At 41.2% G+C, this 18,900-nt stretch overlaps 1 protein-coding gene across 2 annotated transcripts in view; it reads left to right on the forward strand.

The window, feature by feature from the left end:
* The window catches only part of LOC131677341 (synaptic vesicle glycoprotein 2B-like), a 55,301-nt gene that overhangs the window by 8,457 nt on the left and 27,944 nt on the right, over positions 1-18,900 (forward strand). For both annotated transcript variants that reach the window (XM_058957087.1, XM_058957088.1), the window contains exons 2-4: positions 5,262-5,459; positions 6,156-6,318; positions 11,916-12,097. In XM_058957087.1, the coding sequence (XP_058813070.1) occupies positions 5,262-5,459; positions 6,156-6,318; positions 11,916-12,097 (543 nt within the window). The remainder of the gene's footprint in view (positions 1-5,261; positions 5,460-6,155; positions 6,319-11,915; positions 12,098-18,900) is intronic.

The raw sequence follows: 18,900 nt of genomic DNA on the forward strand, positions 1-18,900 counted from the left end.
CAGTATACGTCCTTAAAGTTTTTCGCTGTTCGGAAGATGAACCCAAGCTGTCTTGACGCCTTATCCACAATGTATGATGTATGTGGTTTGAACGTTAGTGCCGAATCCATGATGACTCCGAGATCCTTGACGTTAGAGTGTCTTGTATTATTCGAGTCGAAGAGATGGTAGTTAAACTGAATCGGATGGCGTTTCCGCGCGAACTTAACGATTGAGCATTTGCTCGGGTTTAAAACCATTCTGTTTCGATCACACCACGTACTAAAGCTCTCCAATTCACTCTGAAGAAACTCGGCATCGGTTTTATCCCGTATTTGTCGAAATATTTTCATGTCGTCGGCAAAAGAAAGGCGGGGTCCTTGTAATTTGATGTTGACGTCATTAAAGTAGAGGAGGAATATCAGTGGACCGAGATGGCTTCCTTGTGGGATGCCGGATGTAGCGAAGAATGGTGTAGATAGACAGTCCTTAATGCTGATTTGGAGTTGCCTTCCATCGAGGTAGGAACGAAACCAGCGCAGTAGTTGTTCATGAATACCGAGTCTGTCCAGCTTCGCTATTGCGATATCATGATTGATTTTGTCGAAGGCCGCAGATAAATCCATGTAAATAGCATCGTTTTGCAATCCGTCAGCGAATCCATCGAGTACATATGTTGTGAACGAGAGTAGGTTAGTCGTTGTCGATCGTTTAATCGTCTGCAATGTAGTGTTTGCAGTGAAAGAAAAGAGGGTCTAAGACAACCAGCTCGAATAGTTTTGATACTGCACTTAAACACGAGATTCCCCTATAATTGTCAATGTTCGATTTGTTTCCTTTTTTGTGAACTGGAAACATGTGCGCTGCTTTCCAGCAGGAAGGGAATGTTCCAGTTGTCGTTGGGATTTAGAACCGACTTGGTTCTAGCTTAGCAACGACGTGTTACCGAGCTTCGCACTTGCTTCCTTAAATTGTTAAAAAAATAATTATTTGTTTTTAGAGTTTCTTTTACCCGGAGAGTAAACGAGTAGATTCATAAGCCGGAAGTACGACTTATGATAGCTACGGTTCTCTAGCGGGTTGTACCTGGATAGGGAAAGAGAAAGAAAATATTTTTTTTTTATTTAATGAGGATACTTCTCTGCTCCGGTGTGACGTCTTGGTACTGGTTCAGCCCTATGGAATCACTACACCACTTACGCAAAGAAAGAAAAATCAACACAACGGTTGGTGTTCATAAACAAGACTGACTTTATTTTAGAATCCTAAAACTATATATACAAATTCTTAACATAAAATTTCATCTATGATTTGGTCCTAGCTATCAGCCCTTCTCGCTCACTCCTATAGTGTGTTTAATTCTCTTTCGCCGTTCATTCGGTACGGCAGATAATTAGGACCCCTACGCTAGATCGTTTGATGGCGGATAACAATTCAAGTTTCTAATTCTTCTAGCTCGGGTAAACCATAATTTATTCAGCCGCCGTTGTTTCCGGCGCATGCAATTAAAACTTGACTCATCAACAAACTGAATACATTACATTGTTTAGACCGACTTTATTTTATGACCGCCGCTAGATCATCTTTGTTTTCTTTGGTCACCCTTCGCATGCGCAGCTGTAGGTATGTACAATTGTCTTATTGTCGCACCCTTTGTTGCGGTCGTCCTTTTTGACGATTATTTATGATTATTGCTGTCGTCACTTTCGACGGTTATCTATTGTCGTACCTTCGCCTTTTTCATGGTCATTGCCAAGCTAATCACTTATTGTAATCTTGACCAGTTTACCCGATGCCTCGGTCCTTTGGTGTTTAGACCATCATTAACATAAGTGCAGTATTATGCATCTTGGGACGCGAGGAACGATGCGTGATTACGGCTATCATGATGCGTTTCTTGGTAGAAATTCGACTCAACATAATGCTCCCTTGAGCACTTTATGGGTTGGTGGACTAAGACGTTCAGTACCAACTTGATTGGTGCAATTAACATACCGCGAGGCTAGCGCTGCGCTCGACACCAGTATTGAGTGATAGCACAAAGACTCGCCGAAGTGGTTCAAGAAGCCCGCTGATGCACTTTTTGACAAAAATCGAGAAAAAACGCCACCTGGGCCCGGGGAACTAGATGCTTTGAGCTTGGAATTTGCTGCAAGAATGGCAGCATTATCGACACAAACTCGGTTGATGGTTCGTCCTAGAGAAGGAGTTAGATTTGAAGCGGCAGCGACTTGTTGTGGGGAAATTTCAGTTGCCGTTCGACCTTTCGCTGGTATCTAAAAAAGGCACGTCTGCTTTGCTGTTTGTATTCGCGGTTGAGTTGAAAGTAGTGGTTTCGTAATGCATTTCCAGGGAGGGTGTTGATTATTGCTGACTGTTCGTTTTGGCACATGACGGTCGATTAGGTAATTAAGAATATTAGAAAACGTCATCGCTGCTTCGTTCGCGTCATCATTGTTAAGATTTTCGTCCCAGTTTATATCCAACAGCGTGCTTACGATGCTGTCGAAGTCAGCGTTTTTAAAATCGTAGACGATAGAGCTTGAGACGTCTTCAAAATTCACTCTTAGGTTACCAGCGAGTACAAGATGTAGTGGGGGATGATGGCGCCCATGCTGGACTAAAGGTGTCGGAGCGGCGCAGCAGTACGGAGCGTAGTCCCGGGCACTTACAAAGCCACTTACAAGGTCCAATGTACGTCCATTCTCGTTGATGATATTATTAATTTGTCGAAGAGTTGCGCTACTGTAGTTATCCAAGATACAACTGGCATTGTTGATAAGCGCAGACTTTTCGACATCCAATCGTAGAAATCCATTACTTGCCGGACACCAGGTCAAGCCAGGTAAGTTGATGTCGCCCAGTATAACAATATCATCAGACGGGGCAGCCATCGAGGTGATGAAAGAAACGGAGGAAAGATGTACATCGATCAGGCTGTAATCACGAATTCGGTCAGGTGGAAAATACACGACACACAGGAAGAGATTACGATCGGAAAGTTTCACTGATATCCACACTTGCTCGGAGCTCGCCCACCGCTCATCGTTGATCACTCGGCCTTTTATACCATGGCGAACGGCGATGAGTACACCACCACCTGATGTCTTGTGGCTGTTGAGGGCATTGCGATCACAGCGGAAGACATCAAATGTTGAACCAAACACCTGGCGAGACAGAGTACGGTTGTCGAGCCACGTCTCGGTTAAGGCGATGACGTCATAACAGCAGCCCGTGGTCGCGAGCAAATGGCTGTCCGTTGATGAATTTAAGCCACCAACATTCTGGTAGTAAATCTCGATGTTATTGGATGACGGATCAGGTTCTGCAGAGAGCGAATCAACTGCATCGCGCCCCAGAATGTGGCGATCATCATCGGCGAGAGCAATGGTTGACATCTGGTCACAAGATGTTAGAGCAAAAGGCAAATTACTGGAAGCGAAGAATACATCAGCGCCTTGAAGTGTTCGGATCAGATGTATACTTGCCATTTGTGGCGGGTTGGAAGACCCTTTCACCCATCCCACACACAGGACCGGGACGACTGATGTTTGCTGGCTGCAATTGCTCGACTGTGGCGGGGGGATCGAGGGCTTCCATAGTGCAAACTGCGGTGCGCCCCAGTATGCGTTGAACCCCGATGGTGCAATGCGGAGAGCAGGAACGGGAAGGTAGTAGCTTACGGCGAGAGTTGGACGATGAACTAGAAGCGTGAATCGGTTCAACCGTTGTATCGTTACCATTTGTATAATACTTACCGAGAAAGGCGGCTTGGAAGACCCCTTCTCCACCCACACATACAGGACCGAGACGACTGCTGAATGCTGGCTGCAAAGGCTCGAATGTAGCGGGCTTCCATTGTACCAACTGAGTTGCGTCCCAGTATGCGATCAGCGTCGACACTCCTTCACAATGGCGGTGTAGCTTGGTATAGTGGCATTGCCAATCGTTGCGGAGTCCTCTGTAGGGTTGATGGGCCGGGTTGCATTAGCGGAATACATGCGGCTTCCGAGAACGGAGAAAATCAGTCGGTGGGCACCAAATGTTCTGGGTACGGCTATCCTCAAATTCCCTGAACAATATGCCTTGCGGCCATGTGTCAGGGTTAAGAGCTGCTTCACGGTACGTTGGGTGAACTCCAACTTTGAAAGATATGAAGTTCAGAGTACTGACGTCTATGCCTTTTTTAACAAGCGGAATAACCTTTATTTCCTCGTTGCAGTTTAGTCCTTCTTTGGACATTTTAACTCATTGAGTCAAATGGTAGCGCAACAATAGGGCACTCGATTCGAGTTTTCGTTGCGCTCAAGCACAAGAATTTCACTGTTTTTGTGTTATTATCTTGCTTTTTAACAATGAAGAAAAGCTGTTCATGCCAATTTGTAGGCATTTCATTGATTGTAGACCGAGTGATTAATAAATTAGTGAGGCACCCTCCTTAGTATGGTGAAAATAGGCACTTTACCCTATCTGTCAAATATTGTCATGGAAACAAGATATCAGCTTCTAAAAAAACCCATCCCAATCTAGACCACATTCCCTTGCCATTCAAATTGCTTGTCAGATGCTCTTTGAAGGTTTGATCACTTTGGATGCGACTCCGAACTGCCCCGCTACCGATTCATCGATATTGTTAAAACAATAAAAACTTTAAACTATAAACGACTATCAATTACAATTTCTGACAATTTTAGCAACGTTCTGAAGAGTTACAAATATTCGAGTGTACCTTTTTTAGAACACACGAGTTGGTAAGGATTTATATCAATTCTGCGGCGCCCCTCAAAATCCCGTGGCCCCTTGCCCAGGCCTAGGCCTAGTGCGCCCATGCGTAAACCCGGTACTGATTACGCTTGGTTCTCATTATGCTGAATAGGAAATTTTCCCAATGCCGAAACATTCGATCGAATTTCGCCAGATCGAAAACACATATTCTTTAAATTAACTGTCATAGTTGATTTTATTAGAGGAAGACCTAATACCAATCCGAAGAGATGGTATGCTAAATTACTCAGTCGGTCAGACGGCCTTCAATCTTAAAGCTTGTACTACCGTTACCTTCGGACCGGTCGATGGTAATAATCGTTTGGTTCACTCCTGTTTTTTTTGTTCCTTTGCAACACACAATCTCACCCATATTTCATATGTATAACAGAGTAAAAATGGCACCGCAAATAGTTTTCACGCTTGATTTCCCCTAGATAATTTACATAATATATCTCGGCAGTAGCGCTGTTGAACATATTGAACAATGTCTTACCCTTCATTTCTTTGCCACCCAGGACCAGCTGACTTCGAAACGGCCATTGCCGCGACCGGGTATGGCAGATTCAACTTCCTACTGCTGTTGGTAGCGATGCCATGCTGTATTGGAACCGTGTTCGAAACTACCACCATGTCGTACGTGCTGCCGAGTGCCGAATGTGATCTGAATCTGTCGCTGGTCAACAAGGGAATCCTGAATGCCGTCTGTTATGCAGGTAAGTTACTATTGTTTGTAAGGGGGTTGGTGATTGTAAAATTGCAAGAACGTGGCATTGATGCGTATCGACACCGAAGGTAGTTAATTATCGCCAGAGAATCGGGTTTAATATGAACATTAGGTTTGATGATTTGTAGAAATGCAGTTGAAGTACAGTTTGGAATGATGAATATAGAATGATGAATAATATAGACAGAAATTATAATATTGTTGAATTTATTCGTTACTCGATGTTTCTTTGAGGATAGCGTTTCTGACGTAGGACTTCAAATGAATTTACTATACTGACTAGACTGCCATATTTCATTAAAAGGGAGTGTTGTAAAATCCTACTTTGAATATCAATAAATCCTTTCTTTGATTTCTCCAATAAACAGACTTAATAAAAAATCTTTTATCTTTCAACAGAATATTAAAATTTTAGCACCAGGAAACATATGAACTGATATCTTATTTGCCACGTAAACCTTAAATTTAAAATAAATTTTAACGCGAAAAAGTTTTAAAACTCAGTGTGATCACACCATCCGGTCTATTCCACGCGAATAGTCCGGATAAAATGCAACAACACGTGTGAAGTTTTCGTAACAGTGCTTGCACTGTCCCCCTGCCAGTTAAAGCTCAAAATTTCATGTGCACCCGACTACAGTAAATAAGTGCTCAAGTTTATATTTATTCCTTCTCGTCCCTCCAGGAATGATATCATCCGCCTTTTTCTGGGGCTTTCTCTCGGATACGTACGGCCGGAAGCGACTGCTGGTGTACGGCTACTTCCTCGATGCTGCCTTCAACGTGCTGTGTGCCATCAGCCAGAACGTGGCAGCAATTATGATTTTCAAATTTATGGGCGGATTTATGTGAGTATGGAAACAGTAATATAGCGTCGACCGACGCGGTCCCTACTGGGGGTTTTATGTTGGCTGGATTGGGTTATTATCTCCAGATACTGCTTCCAAGAATGAGGAATTTTTTTTAGTATATACTTGTACGTCGTCGGAGATTACAATAAACATGCTGATTTAAGGTTGACCTTAAAGTGCTAAAACTGCTGTAACAGCTATAAAAGCTGGACGTGCTTAAAGTTCTCAAAATGTTGAAAATGCTAAAAATATCAAAAATAATAGAATTGCCAAAATTCAAAAAAAATCTTGGAAATGTTTAATTTTAAAAATGACAATCGTAATAAAAATTCTACAAATGCTGAAACGTTATTAATTGTATAAGTACTAAATATATAAACAAATCTAAAAATGCTAAAAATTTAAACCACCTAAAAATGGATTGATTTGTACAAAAACTCGCGTCTTGTTCAATTCGTTCTCAATCTTTTGCATAGGTTATGTCGATTCATCTGGAACAAGAATTTATCGAAGGCTTCTAAGGATAATATCTTAAGATTCTTTGGAAATGTCCGATGGAATAACCGATCGGCATATGAATGACTTAAGTCTGTTATTCCGTTAGACATTACATTCAACTATACAATTCAATTTTAGTTTTGGCGCAATTGTCCGTACTTTAATTTGAGATATTTCAAATTAAGGTACGGACAATTGCGCCAAAAACTAAGATTGAATTGTATACATAGTTGAATACTATTGGAACAAACATAAAATGGAAAAGGTTGGATTCACTTTTTTGAACTGGGAAATCCAACGAACCTAACAAATGTTATACCTTTGTCAATGTTCGCATCAAAAAAGGTAAAATTGAAGACGTTCACCATATAGAATGAATAGCTCATGTTAAAAAGAAGGGAAATACCCACAGAAAGTTTAGATCAACACCAAGAAATATTGTAAATAGGTCATTCCACGCGAAGTGATTAAGGCACGTGTAATCGACCTTAACGGATTTGAACCAAATTTGGAGGAATTGTTCATCTAGGGCCAAAATATAAAAACCCAAAGTTTTGAGTCAATTGAACCACCCCACAGTGTTTCAAAACGCCTTTTTCACGATCAAATTTCAATAACTCCTGAACCGTTGAATTTGGAGATTTGACTTCTTCGAAGATGTTTCTGGATATACATACACGCATCTTTTGGTATAATGAGTTAAGTGATTAATTCACCTAAAAGTGAGATAGATTCTTCGTATGTTGAATTATTTTCTTGTTCAGTGCGATAATATTGATAATATTGAGTATTGGATTCATACACAACCTACCTAGCAGACTCCGTCAGACAAAGGTTTTTATATTGTATGGAAAGCAAAACGTTAGTACTTTCAATTATAATCAAAGCAATCTGCGAATTTTTGCAATTAATGAAGTTGCTTAAGGTGTAAGTTGACCTAAAAATATTCGAAAATTGGCAATAACTTTTTTGTTTCAAGAGCTACATATTCGTCGTCTTCACCAAAAATGAGTATTTTATCGCTCTGAATAACTTTTTAGAAGACTCTTTTAATATAAAAAATAATCGTAAGAAGTTATATTAGAAAAACTGCTTTTAAGACGTCTATCACAAGTAACCCTCCGTATCTCGCTACCCTTGATATATAGAGCTTTAGTATCTTCAGCAAAGTTCTTCACAACCACATTTTCTAGAACTTTGCTAAAGACAGCAAGCTTCTAGCTAAACTATTTGGGGAAATAAATTTTCTATCTCACTTTTAGGTGAATTAATTAACTCATTATACCAAAAGATGCGTGTATTTATATCCAGAAACTTATTCGAAGAAGTCTAATCTCCAAATCCAACGGTTTAGGAGTTATTGAATTTTGATCGTGAAAACGACGTTTTGAAACACTGTGCACCCATCGAGTCATGGCAGCACCCCCCGTTTCAACAAATTGCCAAAACTCTTGATTTTCATTTGATTATATCTCCGGTTTTATTTACTCTAGAATCGAACCGCAAGATGGCTTTTAAAGAAAAGTATTCAAGGAGTCTAGAAGAAATACTAATTTTTAGCGGCTGTGAGAAAATGCAAGCTTTTCCCTTCAAAACGGTGTATCTTAGGATGCACTCAAATTATATTGAGATTATAAGTTTTTTTATGTAAAAATATCTGAGGAACAAAGGCATTAGAATTTTCAAAATTAAAATATATGTTTTGAGTGTAAAAATTACTATTAATATTTACCTGAAAAAGCATGGTTGGCAGCACTGCCGCTAAAAATTATTATATTTTTTCTAAACTTCTTGAATAATTTTCTTCAAAAGACATCTTGCGGTTTCATTCTAGAGTAAATAGAACCGAAAATATGATCAAAAGAATATGAAGCGTTGTGGTAATTTGTCAAAACGGAGGGTACTCCCATGACCCGAGGAGTGGTTCAATTTACACAAAAAATTTACAATGGCGCTAGATGAACAATTCCTCCAAATTTAGTTCAAATCCGTGGAGGTCGATTCCAAGTTTGTATCTTTTTTTGATCACTTCGCGTGGAATGACCCAAATGCAAGAATAAGCAAACAGTACTCAATGTAGAACAAATCACATTCACATAATTAGATCGCATTCATGTATTTCTCTATAACGATTACTCAGTCAAATATAATGGGCATTTTGGTAAGTATTACTGAGGGCAAAATAATTCCAAACCCAAAACCAGTTTGTCCAGTGCCATTCAGTAAAATGATTTTCGTCCATACGGCATTCGGTCATTTGGTAAATAGACATTCGACCAAATGACTCTTCTGTCCAATTGGCCCTCTCGGTTAAGTGACAGTCGGCCAAATGGCGTTCGACCAAGCAGCATTCGGCCATCTATTTTTACTTTATTAATTTTTTTATATTTTTTACATTTTAACGACATTCAATTAGCTAGAGATTACTGGGTAGGGAAAGTTATGAAAATTAGAGCCATAGTACTCAAGTGAGAGCAAGGATGTGAAGTAAACAGATCGGAAAACTAGAAGTGGCAGGGTCATTAGAACAGGCTTAATGTCGTACGGGCTTAATCTTTGTCTTCTGTTAATGAGGGTCGAGCTTAGGCAGTATAACTACGAATCACCCGAGTTCACTAACATGTGTCCTGGTATCGATAGACTTACTTTATTTATTTTATTTATTTTATTTTTTTTTATTTTTTTTATTTATTTTATTTATTTTATTTATTTTATTTATTTTATTTATTTTATTTATTTTATTTATTTTATTTATTTTATATATTTATTCAATTTATTTTATTCGTTTCATTTGTTTTAATTGCTTCACCTTTTTCACCTCATGTATCTTATCTTCTTAATTTGCTTATTATATTTCTTTTGTTCATTTTACTTCTTTTAATACTTTCACCATTTTTTATTAACTCTGTGTATCCTGTTTATTTATGCTTTTATTCATTTTATTTATTTTTTACTACGCCTATTCCTTCCATTTTACATATTTTATTTGTATCATTCATTCCAAATTTACTTTATTCAATTTATTTATTTTACCTATATTATTAATTTCATTTATTTGATTTGTTTTATTCATTTCATTTGATTAATTTTTCTGACTTATTTTAATTATTTAATGTTCTGATTTTCTTGTTTAATATTTAAATCATTTCATGTTTCTTGTTAATTTTTTAGCTCCTTAATTTTATTTATTTTGTTCATTCTATTTCTATTATTCATTTTATTTGTTTTGTAAATTTTACGCTTTTTTATTTTATTAACTTAATGTACACTGAAACCTCCATTTACGAACTTTTTACGTAATATTCGATTTACCTTACTACCGAACTAAATTCGAAATAACGAACACTTTTTTTACGAACAAAGTTCGTAAAAAAGTTTAAGAAGTTATATACAATTTTACATATTCTTAGCTGAATGTTGCTTATAAAAGTAGGGTGTTTTCGGAATGTGGTTAACGAGTGAATAACAGAAACCGATGCCTGAAGTCATTTTGAAATCCAAGATGGCGACTTCCGGTTTCGATAAATTCTCTATAATCTCAACGATAATGGTATTTTTGGAATGGGGATGACGAGTGCATGGCGCAAATCGATGCCTTGCGCCATTTTGTAATCCAAGATAGCGACTTCCGGTTTAGATAAATTTTCTAAAACCTCAACAATATGGGTATTTTCGGCACGGGGTTGACTAGTACATGGCGAAAATATGATGCAATTTTGAAACCCAATATGGCGAATTCCGGTTTAAATTTCCATATTGTTGGGGTTATCGTGAATATTGCTCAACCGCAAGTCGCCATCTTGGATTTCAAAAAGGTTCCAATTATCTATTTTCATCATCTACTTGTCAAGCCCGTTTCAAAAATACCCATATTGTTAGGATTATCGAGAATATTGCTCAACCAACTAATAATAATAAGAATGTGGTGCAAACTTTTTTTACGAACTAAATCACAAATAACGAACACTTTTTATGCGAACACCCGGTTTGATTCGTAAATGGAGGTTACAGTGTATCTTATTTATAAATTCTGGATGTCCGAATATTAAAATTATTGCAAAATTACTAGGGTTTTGCTAGTCTAGGTTACCAATTAAAGAGCCTTTGACCACATCGACCACCAATGACGGTTCTTTATGCTCCCGGGAACTCGCCAAGACCTGAATTAATCTCAGGCATATTTGCAGCGAATCATTGACCAGATTTTAACAAATTTAAAAGTACACCAATTTAACAGTACACACCAAAAAATCTGAATTTTATCGTTGACATAATTCTAAACTTACCACAATCTAACAAACCATAACAGACGAAGTGACGAAATATAACCGTGTTCTGTTTAATTTTACATGAAAGATGTACTTTCCATGCGCAGTACTATAAAATTACATCCTTCAACATTTTAAACAAACGCCATAATTGGAGTAAAATTACGTGTCTCGCAAAATTCAACGACATGTAAAATTAAAATCAAACGTAAAATTGTGTCATTTTTTATGCTCATGCATGTGATGGTCAGGAGACGTAAATTTATACGAGTTTCAACCCTTCAAAGTATTGTTGCGAAGAGCATTTAAAAGGCTTTGCCTTGAGTACACGAAACATTTCAACACCAATCTCCAATTTTGGCATAAAGTTTTTAATTGAAATTGATATTTTTGCCGATGACTGCAGCGTATCGTCTCTTCACTCGTGCCATCAACTATAGGCAAATATGGAAACGGAGCAAAAAAAACACCGTACTTTGGAGATTGGTGGTTTTTACTTCAAACGACGATGCAGGTCACAAAATGAGTTCGAAGCTTTCCCACGGGTACTCACAAATATTAAATTATCACTCTCCGACGGCTCTACAAGGTAACGTAGTGCTGCAAAAAATAACATATTCCGCATCACACTACGAGCCATTCGGTGCCGACAGATGACAACCAAGAACTCAACCACGTATAGAATTTCCATTTATTTAGCCGTCAACCTAGTCTCGGCGAGACCATCATAAAGCGAATTTTTCTATTCTCACCTGCCACCGTTTTTTTGCATAGCATTTTTCTATCTACCCAATCTGATTTAAATTCCATCCCTTCTCTCGTTGATAGCATCTGCGGCCCGTTCGCGGTGCTGATGGCCTACCTGTCGGAGTTTCACAGTCTCCAGCATCGATCCCGGGTGATGATAGTGGTTGGAATATTCTATAGCATCGGCAACGTGCTGCTACCGTCCCTGGCTTGGGCAATCATTCCGCAGGAGTGGGACTTTCGTCTACTCGGTGGCAGTTTCGGTGAGTGTCTATTTTGCAACAAGCGTAAACTAGGTGGCGTCGGTTCGTGCAAATTGAATGACAGTAAATTGGTCGTTCTCTCAGGCATGTGGATGTATATATGTATGTGTGTTTGTGTATATATATCACAAAAAGTCGCCTATCGTTACTGCACGGAAAAAAGCTGTTCATTAATTCATGAAAAAAGGTAAGGATTTCGTGAACTGGACCGTGTATGAAAATTGTGGCCAAGTTCCTGAAATCATGAATAATAAACCTCCATGAAACTAATTGTGTTCCCCAAAAAGCTAATTCACGCCAAAATTATAATTATTGGTTGGGATACTATGGTTACTCCCTGGACGGACATGTTCAGTTCTTGTTGTGATTCTTGTTTTTAATTTGGAGATACACTGGTTTATATTAAATATATAAACTAAAAGAGACGAACCAGTTCACGAATCCATGACTAGCATTTTATGATTTTGTGAACTGTGTGAGTTGTTAGTTGCGACTAATACACTAGGAATCTGGTTCATGAAACCATGAATAATGTTCTGAGTTCCATGACATTGTTCACGTGAAAATATTAGAATCATGCACAAAATAGCGTATGTTTTTAACTACATCATGAAAGTGTAAACGTATTGTAGTATTTCATGAACACGATTGGTGAGACGTGGTCACGAGGTATGAATGGATTTATCAATAATATTCCCAGTTTTGTGAAATAGTTCACGATAAATATTCAGTTTGTTTTGATTTTGTGAAATAATTTACAACTACGCAAAATCAGATAAACAGTGTTCTCAAATTTATTAATAAAACCACGGGTTAACCTTTAGTCTATCAAAAACTTTCATGAAACTGTGATCCAATTATACAGAGAAACGAATTAGTAATGACATAGCGGAAATCGTGACTGAAGTTCACAAAACACTGAAGAAAATAGAGAATAATTATAAAATTTTGAACGATGGTTTTTGTTCACAGTCCATCTTAATTCTCTAATTTGGGAACAATTTTTTCTCCGTGTGGAAGTCATTTTTCACCCTATAAACAAGAGCCTTCTCATGCTTTCGTCGGTACCTAGATTACTTCAGCCAGGGTGAAAATAGCGCATCTAAGCATTACCATTCGTCAGTTGTAGAGAACTCACTATTCGACTGCATCGGTATCGGCATTACACCAACTGCGGTTGGCACCTTCTGGAAATCCAATAACGAACCAGTGATGGATGATGATTGGAATCTCTGCAAACAGCTACCTACCTACGTACCATATTTGAGCGAGTTTTGCCGAAACGGATGGTATTGGCAGATTCACATCCGCGAACAGTTGAGCTTTTCTGTGAAAACCAAGCTGCGATACATTCAAATGATTTCCAAAAAAGCGACTGTTTATTCCGATCGGCGTTGTTTATCTCATGTCGGATTTGGGTTACCTTCAGTGAACAGAGACAGCAAGTAAATGGAAACGGTGTCTTTCCTAGAAATATTGATCAGTCCTGGCAACAACATTGCTTATTGTCACATAAGGACAGAGGGTACTGTCACGCATGCTAGGGACTTTGACACTTAGCCATCAGTTGACTGACCACGAGACTCCATCGTTTTGAATTAAACTAATTTGTCGTTTGGAACATAACGTTACGTTATGATTAGAATTACGTCACCGAAAAGAAATCTATTTTTTGTCTTGTTTACATAGAAAACTTATGCAATCGCTTCAAAAATTGATTTTTTATACAGCCATGTACTATTCGACTCCGTTCAACAAGATCGAAAAATGTATGTTTATGTGTGTACGTATGTGTGTATTTGGCAAAAACCTGGACTCAACTTCTGGGCGATGACTGTACCAAGTAACACACGCTTAGTCTCACGTGAAAGGAACAATATCCCCATAGACTGCTATTGATCTTTTACCTGATCCGACTACCGGTTCCGGAGTTATGCATAGATGAGTAAGCTCACATAGAAAATCCCGATTTACACCGATTATTAAAAAATAGGTGGGTAACAGGCATAACCGCAATGAAGTAGAATACACTTAAATTTTTCCCTTTTATCTTCTACCGTAAATTATCATCGGATATCCAAGTAAGTCGTTTGGGATGATTGGTTTAAATTTGATAAATAACAATCTCAATCGTTATTTGATCAAATTTGAAAAAAATATCATCTCATTTAGTGTTTTGGAATATACAAGCACTTCAAGACTATGAATATTTTCTCCAGCACAATATTTGCAAGCTTATCCTATTGGTTTTTAATTTTTTCGCTTATATCAGAAATTTTGTGGTAAAATACCCTAATTTATTTGTAACCTACGTGATATCAATAAAAATATATCTCTCCAATAAAAATGGCAACATTTGGCTGATCCATCGTAGAAAAACTTGTTTTAATCCACCTAGCGGTGCAATTGTGCCTTTCTCATTTCTCCAAACTATAGCACGGAGGCTTATGTTCAACATAATTGTGGAAATGTCCATTACACTCTTAGTACACTTTGCATTTATACACAATGGCTTGCCAGCCACGAACTTGATGAGCTACGTGTCGACGGTGAAACACTTGAAACAAAAAAATATCGTACTTCATTAACCTAATCAGTATTAGATCAATGTTATCTGTTTGCTATCTCATTTTGTCATGCGGGGGTGGGTATGTGAGGAGTGCGAAAGTTCCATGAACGAACGACTCCCCAGCTTAAATTGGTATGCTTTGTGATATAGTGGTGGTTTAAAGATGATGGGGTTGATGGGGAGGGGTATGAGGGCTGAGGGGTGATTTAAGGAGATTTTTAAGGAAGGGGAGTGAACGGTAGAGGGGGGGGGATGTAACCCCTCTCCGTAAACCATCAACTACGCCCCTGTTAAAATCCAGAAACCTTATGCGAGTCAAAAAAAATTTGGCCCTCCGGGATTAGGTTGACGTTTTTCAGAGTGATTGCATAACCTTTCTATATGAGAAAGGTAAAAATGTGCCAAAATCCAAAAAAGTGAATAGTCGTCAAATTTTTTTTCGAGTTTGCGTCAAATCTCGACGTTTCATGCACCTTGAAGACATTTAGCATCAAAAATAAAAATTCTATTTTTATTTTTCCTATAGTTTATATGAGAAATTTCTGTGTGGCCGCACTCTTAAACCCGTAATTCCAGAACCAGAATTCCGATCGATCCAAAATTCAATAGCAGCCGATGGGAAGGTTGCACCTTTCATTTGAGACTAAGTTTGGGCAAATCGGTCCAGCCATCTCTGAGAAAAATGAGTGACATTATTTGACACATACGCACATACATACACACACATATACACACAGACACACACATACACATACACATACACATACACATACACATACACATACACATACACATACACATACACATACACATACACATACACATACACATACACATACACATACACATTCACCATTCGAGTCCGACACGCCCCCAGTGCACCCCGTGTGGTAGATTGGACCCTACCGTTAGCACGTGTACTGGGCTAGGACATAAAGGTCTTCTCCATTGTAAAAAAAAAAAAACACATACACATACACATACACATACACATACACATACACATACACATACACATACACATACACATACACATACACATACACATACACATACACATACACATACACATACACATACACATACACATACACATACACATACACATACACATACACATGCACATACACATACACATACACATACACATACACATACACATACACATACACATACACATACACATACACATACACATACACATACACATACACATACAACTCCGCTAGCGAATGACGGATCCCAATAGTAGCATGTCTGTAATAACATACGTACATGGAACTATTGAGAACCAGAGCTACAGGTCCAAAGCCCTGGTAAAGGAGGATGGTTGTGATGATCCGGGCCGAGATCACCACGTAAAGCAAGGTAGGGCATAACCCCAATTCCAAGGCGTGAAGCGACCCGTGCCGAGGGATGAGTGATCGAGGGGGTGAAAAAGATGCTCGATCGTTAACGGAGCCTGTGGGGTACCTGGGCAACCCCCACAGTAAGCGTCCCTTACCACGCTAATGCGGAGCTCTGGCGTGGCGGACATATATTTCTCGCGCTACTCGTGGGACTATACATGGAGGTAAATAAAAATAAAAACAAACAGACGGAGGTGCCAAACCCCTTCGCAAGAGGTGGTTTGGCGAGGTCTCCCCCCCGTGGGGAGAGTAGTGGAGCGATGAGTGCTGCATCCGAAAGCACCAGTGACCCCCCAGCAGCGGTGGGCAATATCCCTACCAATGCATCGGAGGGGCCAATAGCTGCGATGCGCAAAGTAGCGAAGCAACTCGATTCTATAATCGACTTCGCTAGCGCAAAGCAGAACATAGCCAAGGAGTTGAAGTTGAGCCTCTTGGAGCTCCGGAAAGCTGTTCGTGTCGCAAGACAGGAACAGCAGGCCTATGTTGAGAGGGTGGAATGTCGGGAGAGGCCCGACAGAGAAACCCAGACAGTGGCCTCCAATAGGGAAGAAAGAGAGAAGGTCGATAGAGGTTCACAGACAGTGGCCTTTACCTTCTATGGAGCAGCCACGTCGATCGGAGCGGCGACTGAGTTCCCCTCGAAGGGAAAAGGAAAGGGCAATCGCAAGACGGCATCGAATGCGAAGCGCCCTAGGAAGTCGCCAGGCGAGGGTGCCAAAACCGACACCACTCGGCGTGCAACCGTCAAGGTTAAACGCCGCCTGGGTGAGGTAAGCGAGGGCGAGAGTGACCTCGCTGTGGAGAGCGATGGTACCAGCAACCCGGCACGACCGGGGCAGGGGGGCTCAAACCCCTGGACGCTGGTCACCAAGAAAAAGCCGGCACCGAAACCGGAGGTACCGCGGCCTGCGAGGAAGGCCAAGGACAGAGGCGAAGCCTTGTGGTTAAAAACCGACAAGGACAAATACGCCGATGTCCTTAAATCGATGAAGGCGGCCGAAAGCCTCTCGGCCCTTGGGCAGGACGTGCGTAGCGTAAGACGCACCAACACGGGAGAGATGGTCCTGGTGCTGAAGCGAGGCGCACAATCAAGTGCAGTATATAAGGCCTTGGCCCAAGAGGTCCTTGGTGAGGGCGCCCAAATCAGGTCGCTAGGTGCGGAAACAACTCTCCAGTGCAAGCACTTGGACGAGTTCGCGACCGCAGAAGACGTCGTCGCAGCCGTCAAGGAGCACTGCGGCGTCACAATCGAGCGGGCCTCTGTGCGATTGAGGGACGGACCCTCTGGCACCCAAGTAGCCTACCTCAGGCTACTGAATGCGGATGCCAAAAAGGTAACCGAGAAAGGGAAGCTGAAGATCGGCTGGTCGGTATGCCCTATTAGTATACCCCAGCCGCCTTCAGTGGACAGGTGCTATCGGTGCCTAGAATCCGGCCATAAAGCATACGAATGCAAAGGCATAGATAGGAGCAAGCTATGTCGTCGCTGCGGCGAGGAGGGGCATAAAGAGCGGGGGTGCACTAAGGCATATAAGTGCCTTATCTGCACCGCTAAGAAGCAAGCTCATAAACATGCTATGGGCGGACCTTCGTGTCCCTTCGGCGAGTTAAATATGAAGAAGCCGTGAGAGTCACACAGCTAAATCTTAACCATTGTGCAGCAGCCCAACAGCTGCTGTGGCAGTCGGTCTCGGAGTCGAGGACAGATGTCGCCCTCTTATCAGACCCGTACAGCATCCCTGCCGGCAACGGCAATTGGGTGTCGGACGGGTCTGGAATGGTGGCAATCTGTACAACGGGAAGGTTCCCGGTTCAAGAGGTAATACACCCCTCCGCCGAGGGTGTGGCGATTGCCAAGATCAATGGTGTGTTCTATTGCAGCTGCTACGCCCCACCAAGGTGGCCAATAGAACAGTTCTACCAGATGATCGACAGGCTCTCGTCGGACCTCGTGGGCCGGAAACCGGTAGTAATAGCGGGAGACTTCAACGCTTGGGCAGTGGAGTGGGGCAGCCGCTGTACAAATAGCAGGGGTCAAGCGCTAATGGAAGCGTTTGCGAAACTCGATACTGTGCTAGCTAATGATGGCTCCGCTAGTACATTCCGTAGAAACGGAGTGGAGGCGTGGATTGATTTGACCTTTGCCAGCCCGAGTCTGGCTCCAGGCATGGAATGGAGGGTAGACGAAGGCTACACCCATAGCGATCATTTAGCAATCCGCTTTAAGATCAACTATGGTGTGCAGCATCCGAGGGCGGGAGATCCCTGTCAGGTACGCGGGTGGAAGTCCAATCACTTCTACAGCGAAGCTTTCACCGCGGCCCTGGGACTGGAGGCCAACACCGACAGTCTAAGCGGGGATGCGCTGGTAGCTGTTCTATCACGCGCGTGCGACGCCACTATGCCGAGAAAAACACTGCCAAGAAACGGTAGATGCCCGGTATATTGGTGGAGTGCCGAGATTGCAGCTCTACGGTCAGCCTGTCTCAGAGCTAGACGTAGGATGCAAAGAGCTCGCACCGAGGATGCAAGAGAGAACCGCCGTGAAGCGTTTCGAGCTGCGAAATTAGCCCTTAACAAGGCTATTAAAAGCAGCAAGAGAGCGTGTTTCGACAACCTGTGTGAGAGTGCCAACGCGAATCCGTGGGGTGACGCCTACCGGATTGTGATGGCCAAGACCAAAGGGGGCTCCTCACCCCCAGAACGGTCTCCGGACCGGTTGGCAACGATTATCGAAGTACTCTTCCCGTCTCGAGCCACAAGCCCCTGGCCACCTGCACTACGAGACAGTGCGGGCACGGTCGAAATGGTGGCTCCAGTGA

This window comes from Topomyia yanbarensis, chromosome 1 (genome assembly GCF_030247195.1).
Source record: "Topomyia yanbarensis strain Yona2022 chromosome 1, ASM3024719v1, whole genome shotgun sequence".
Classification (NCBI taxonomy): Eukaryota; Metazoa; Arthropoda; class Insecta; order Diptera; family Culicidae; genus Topomyia; species Topomyia yanbarensis.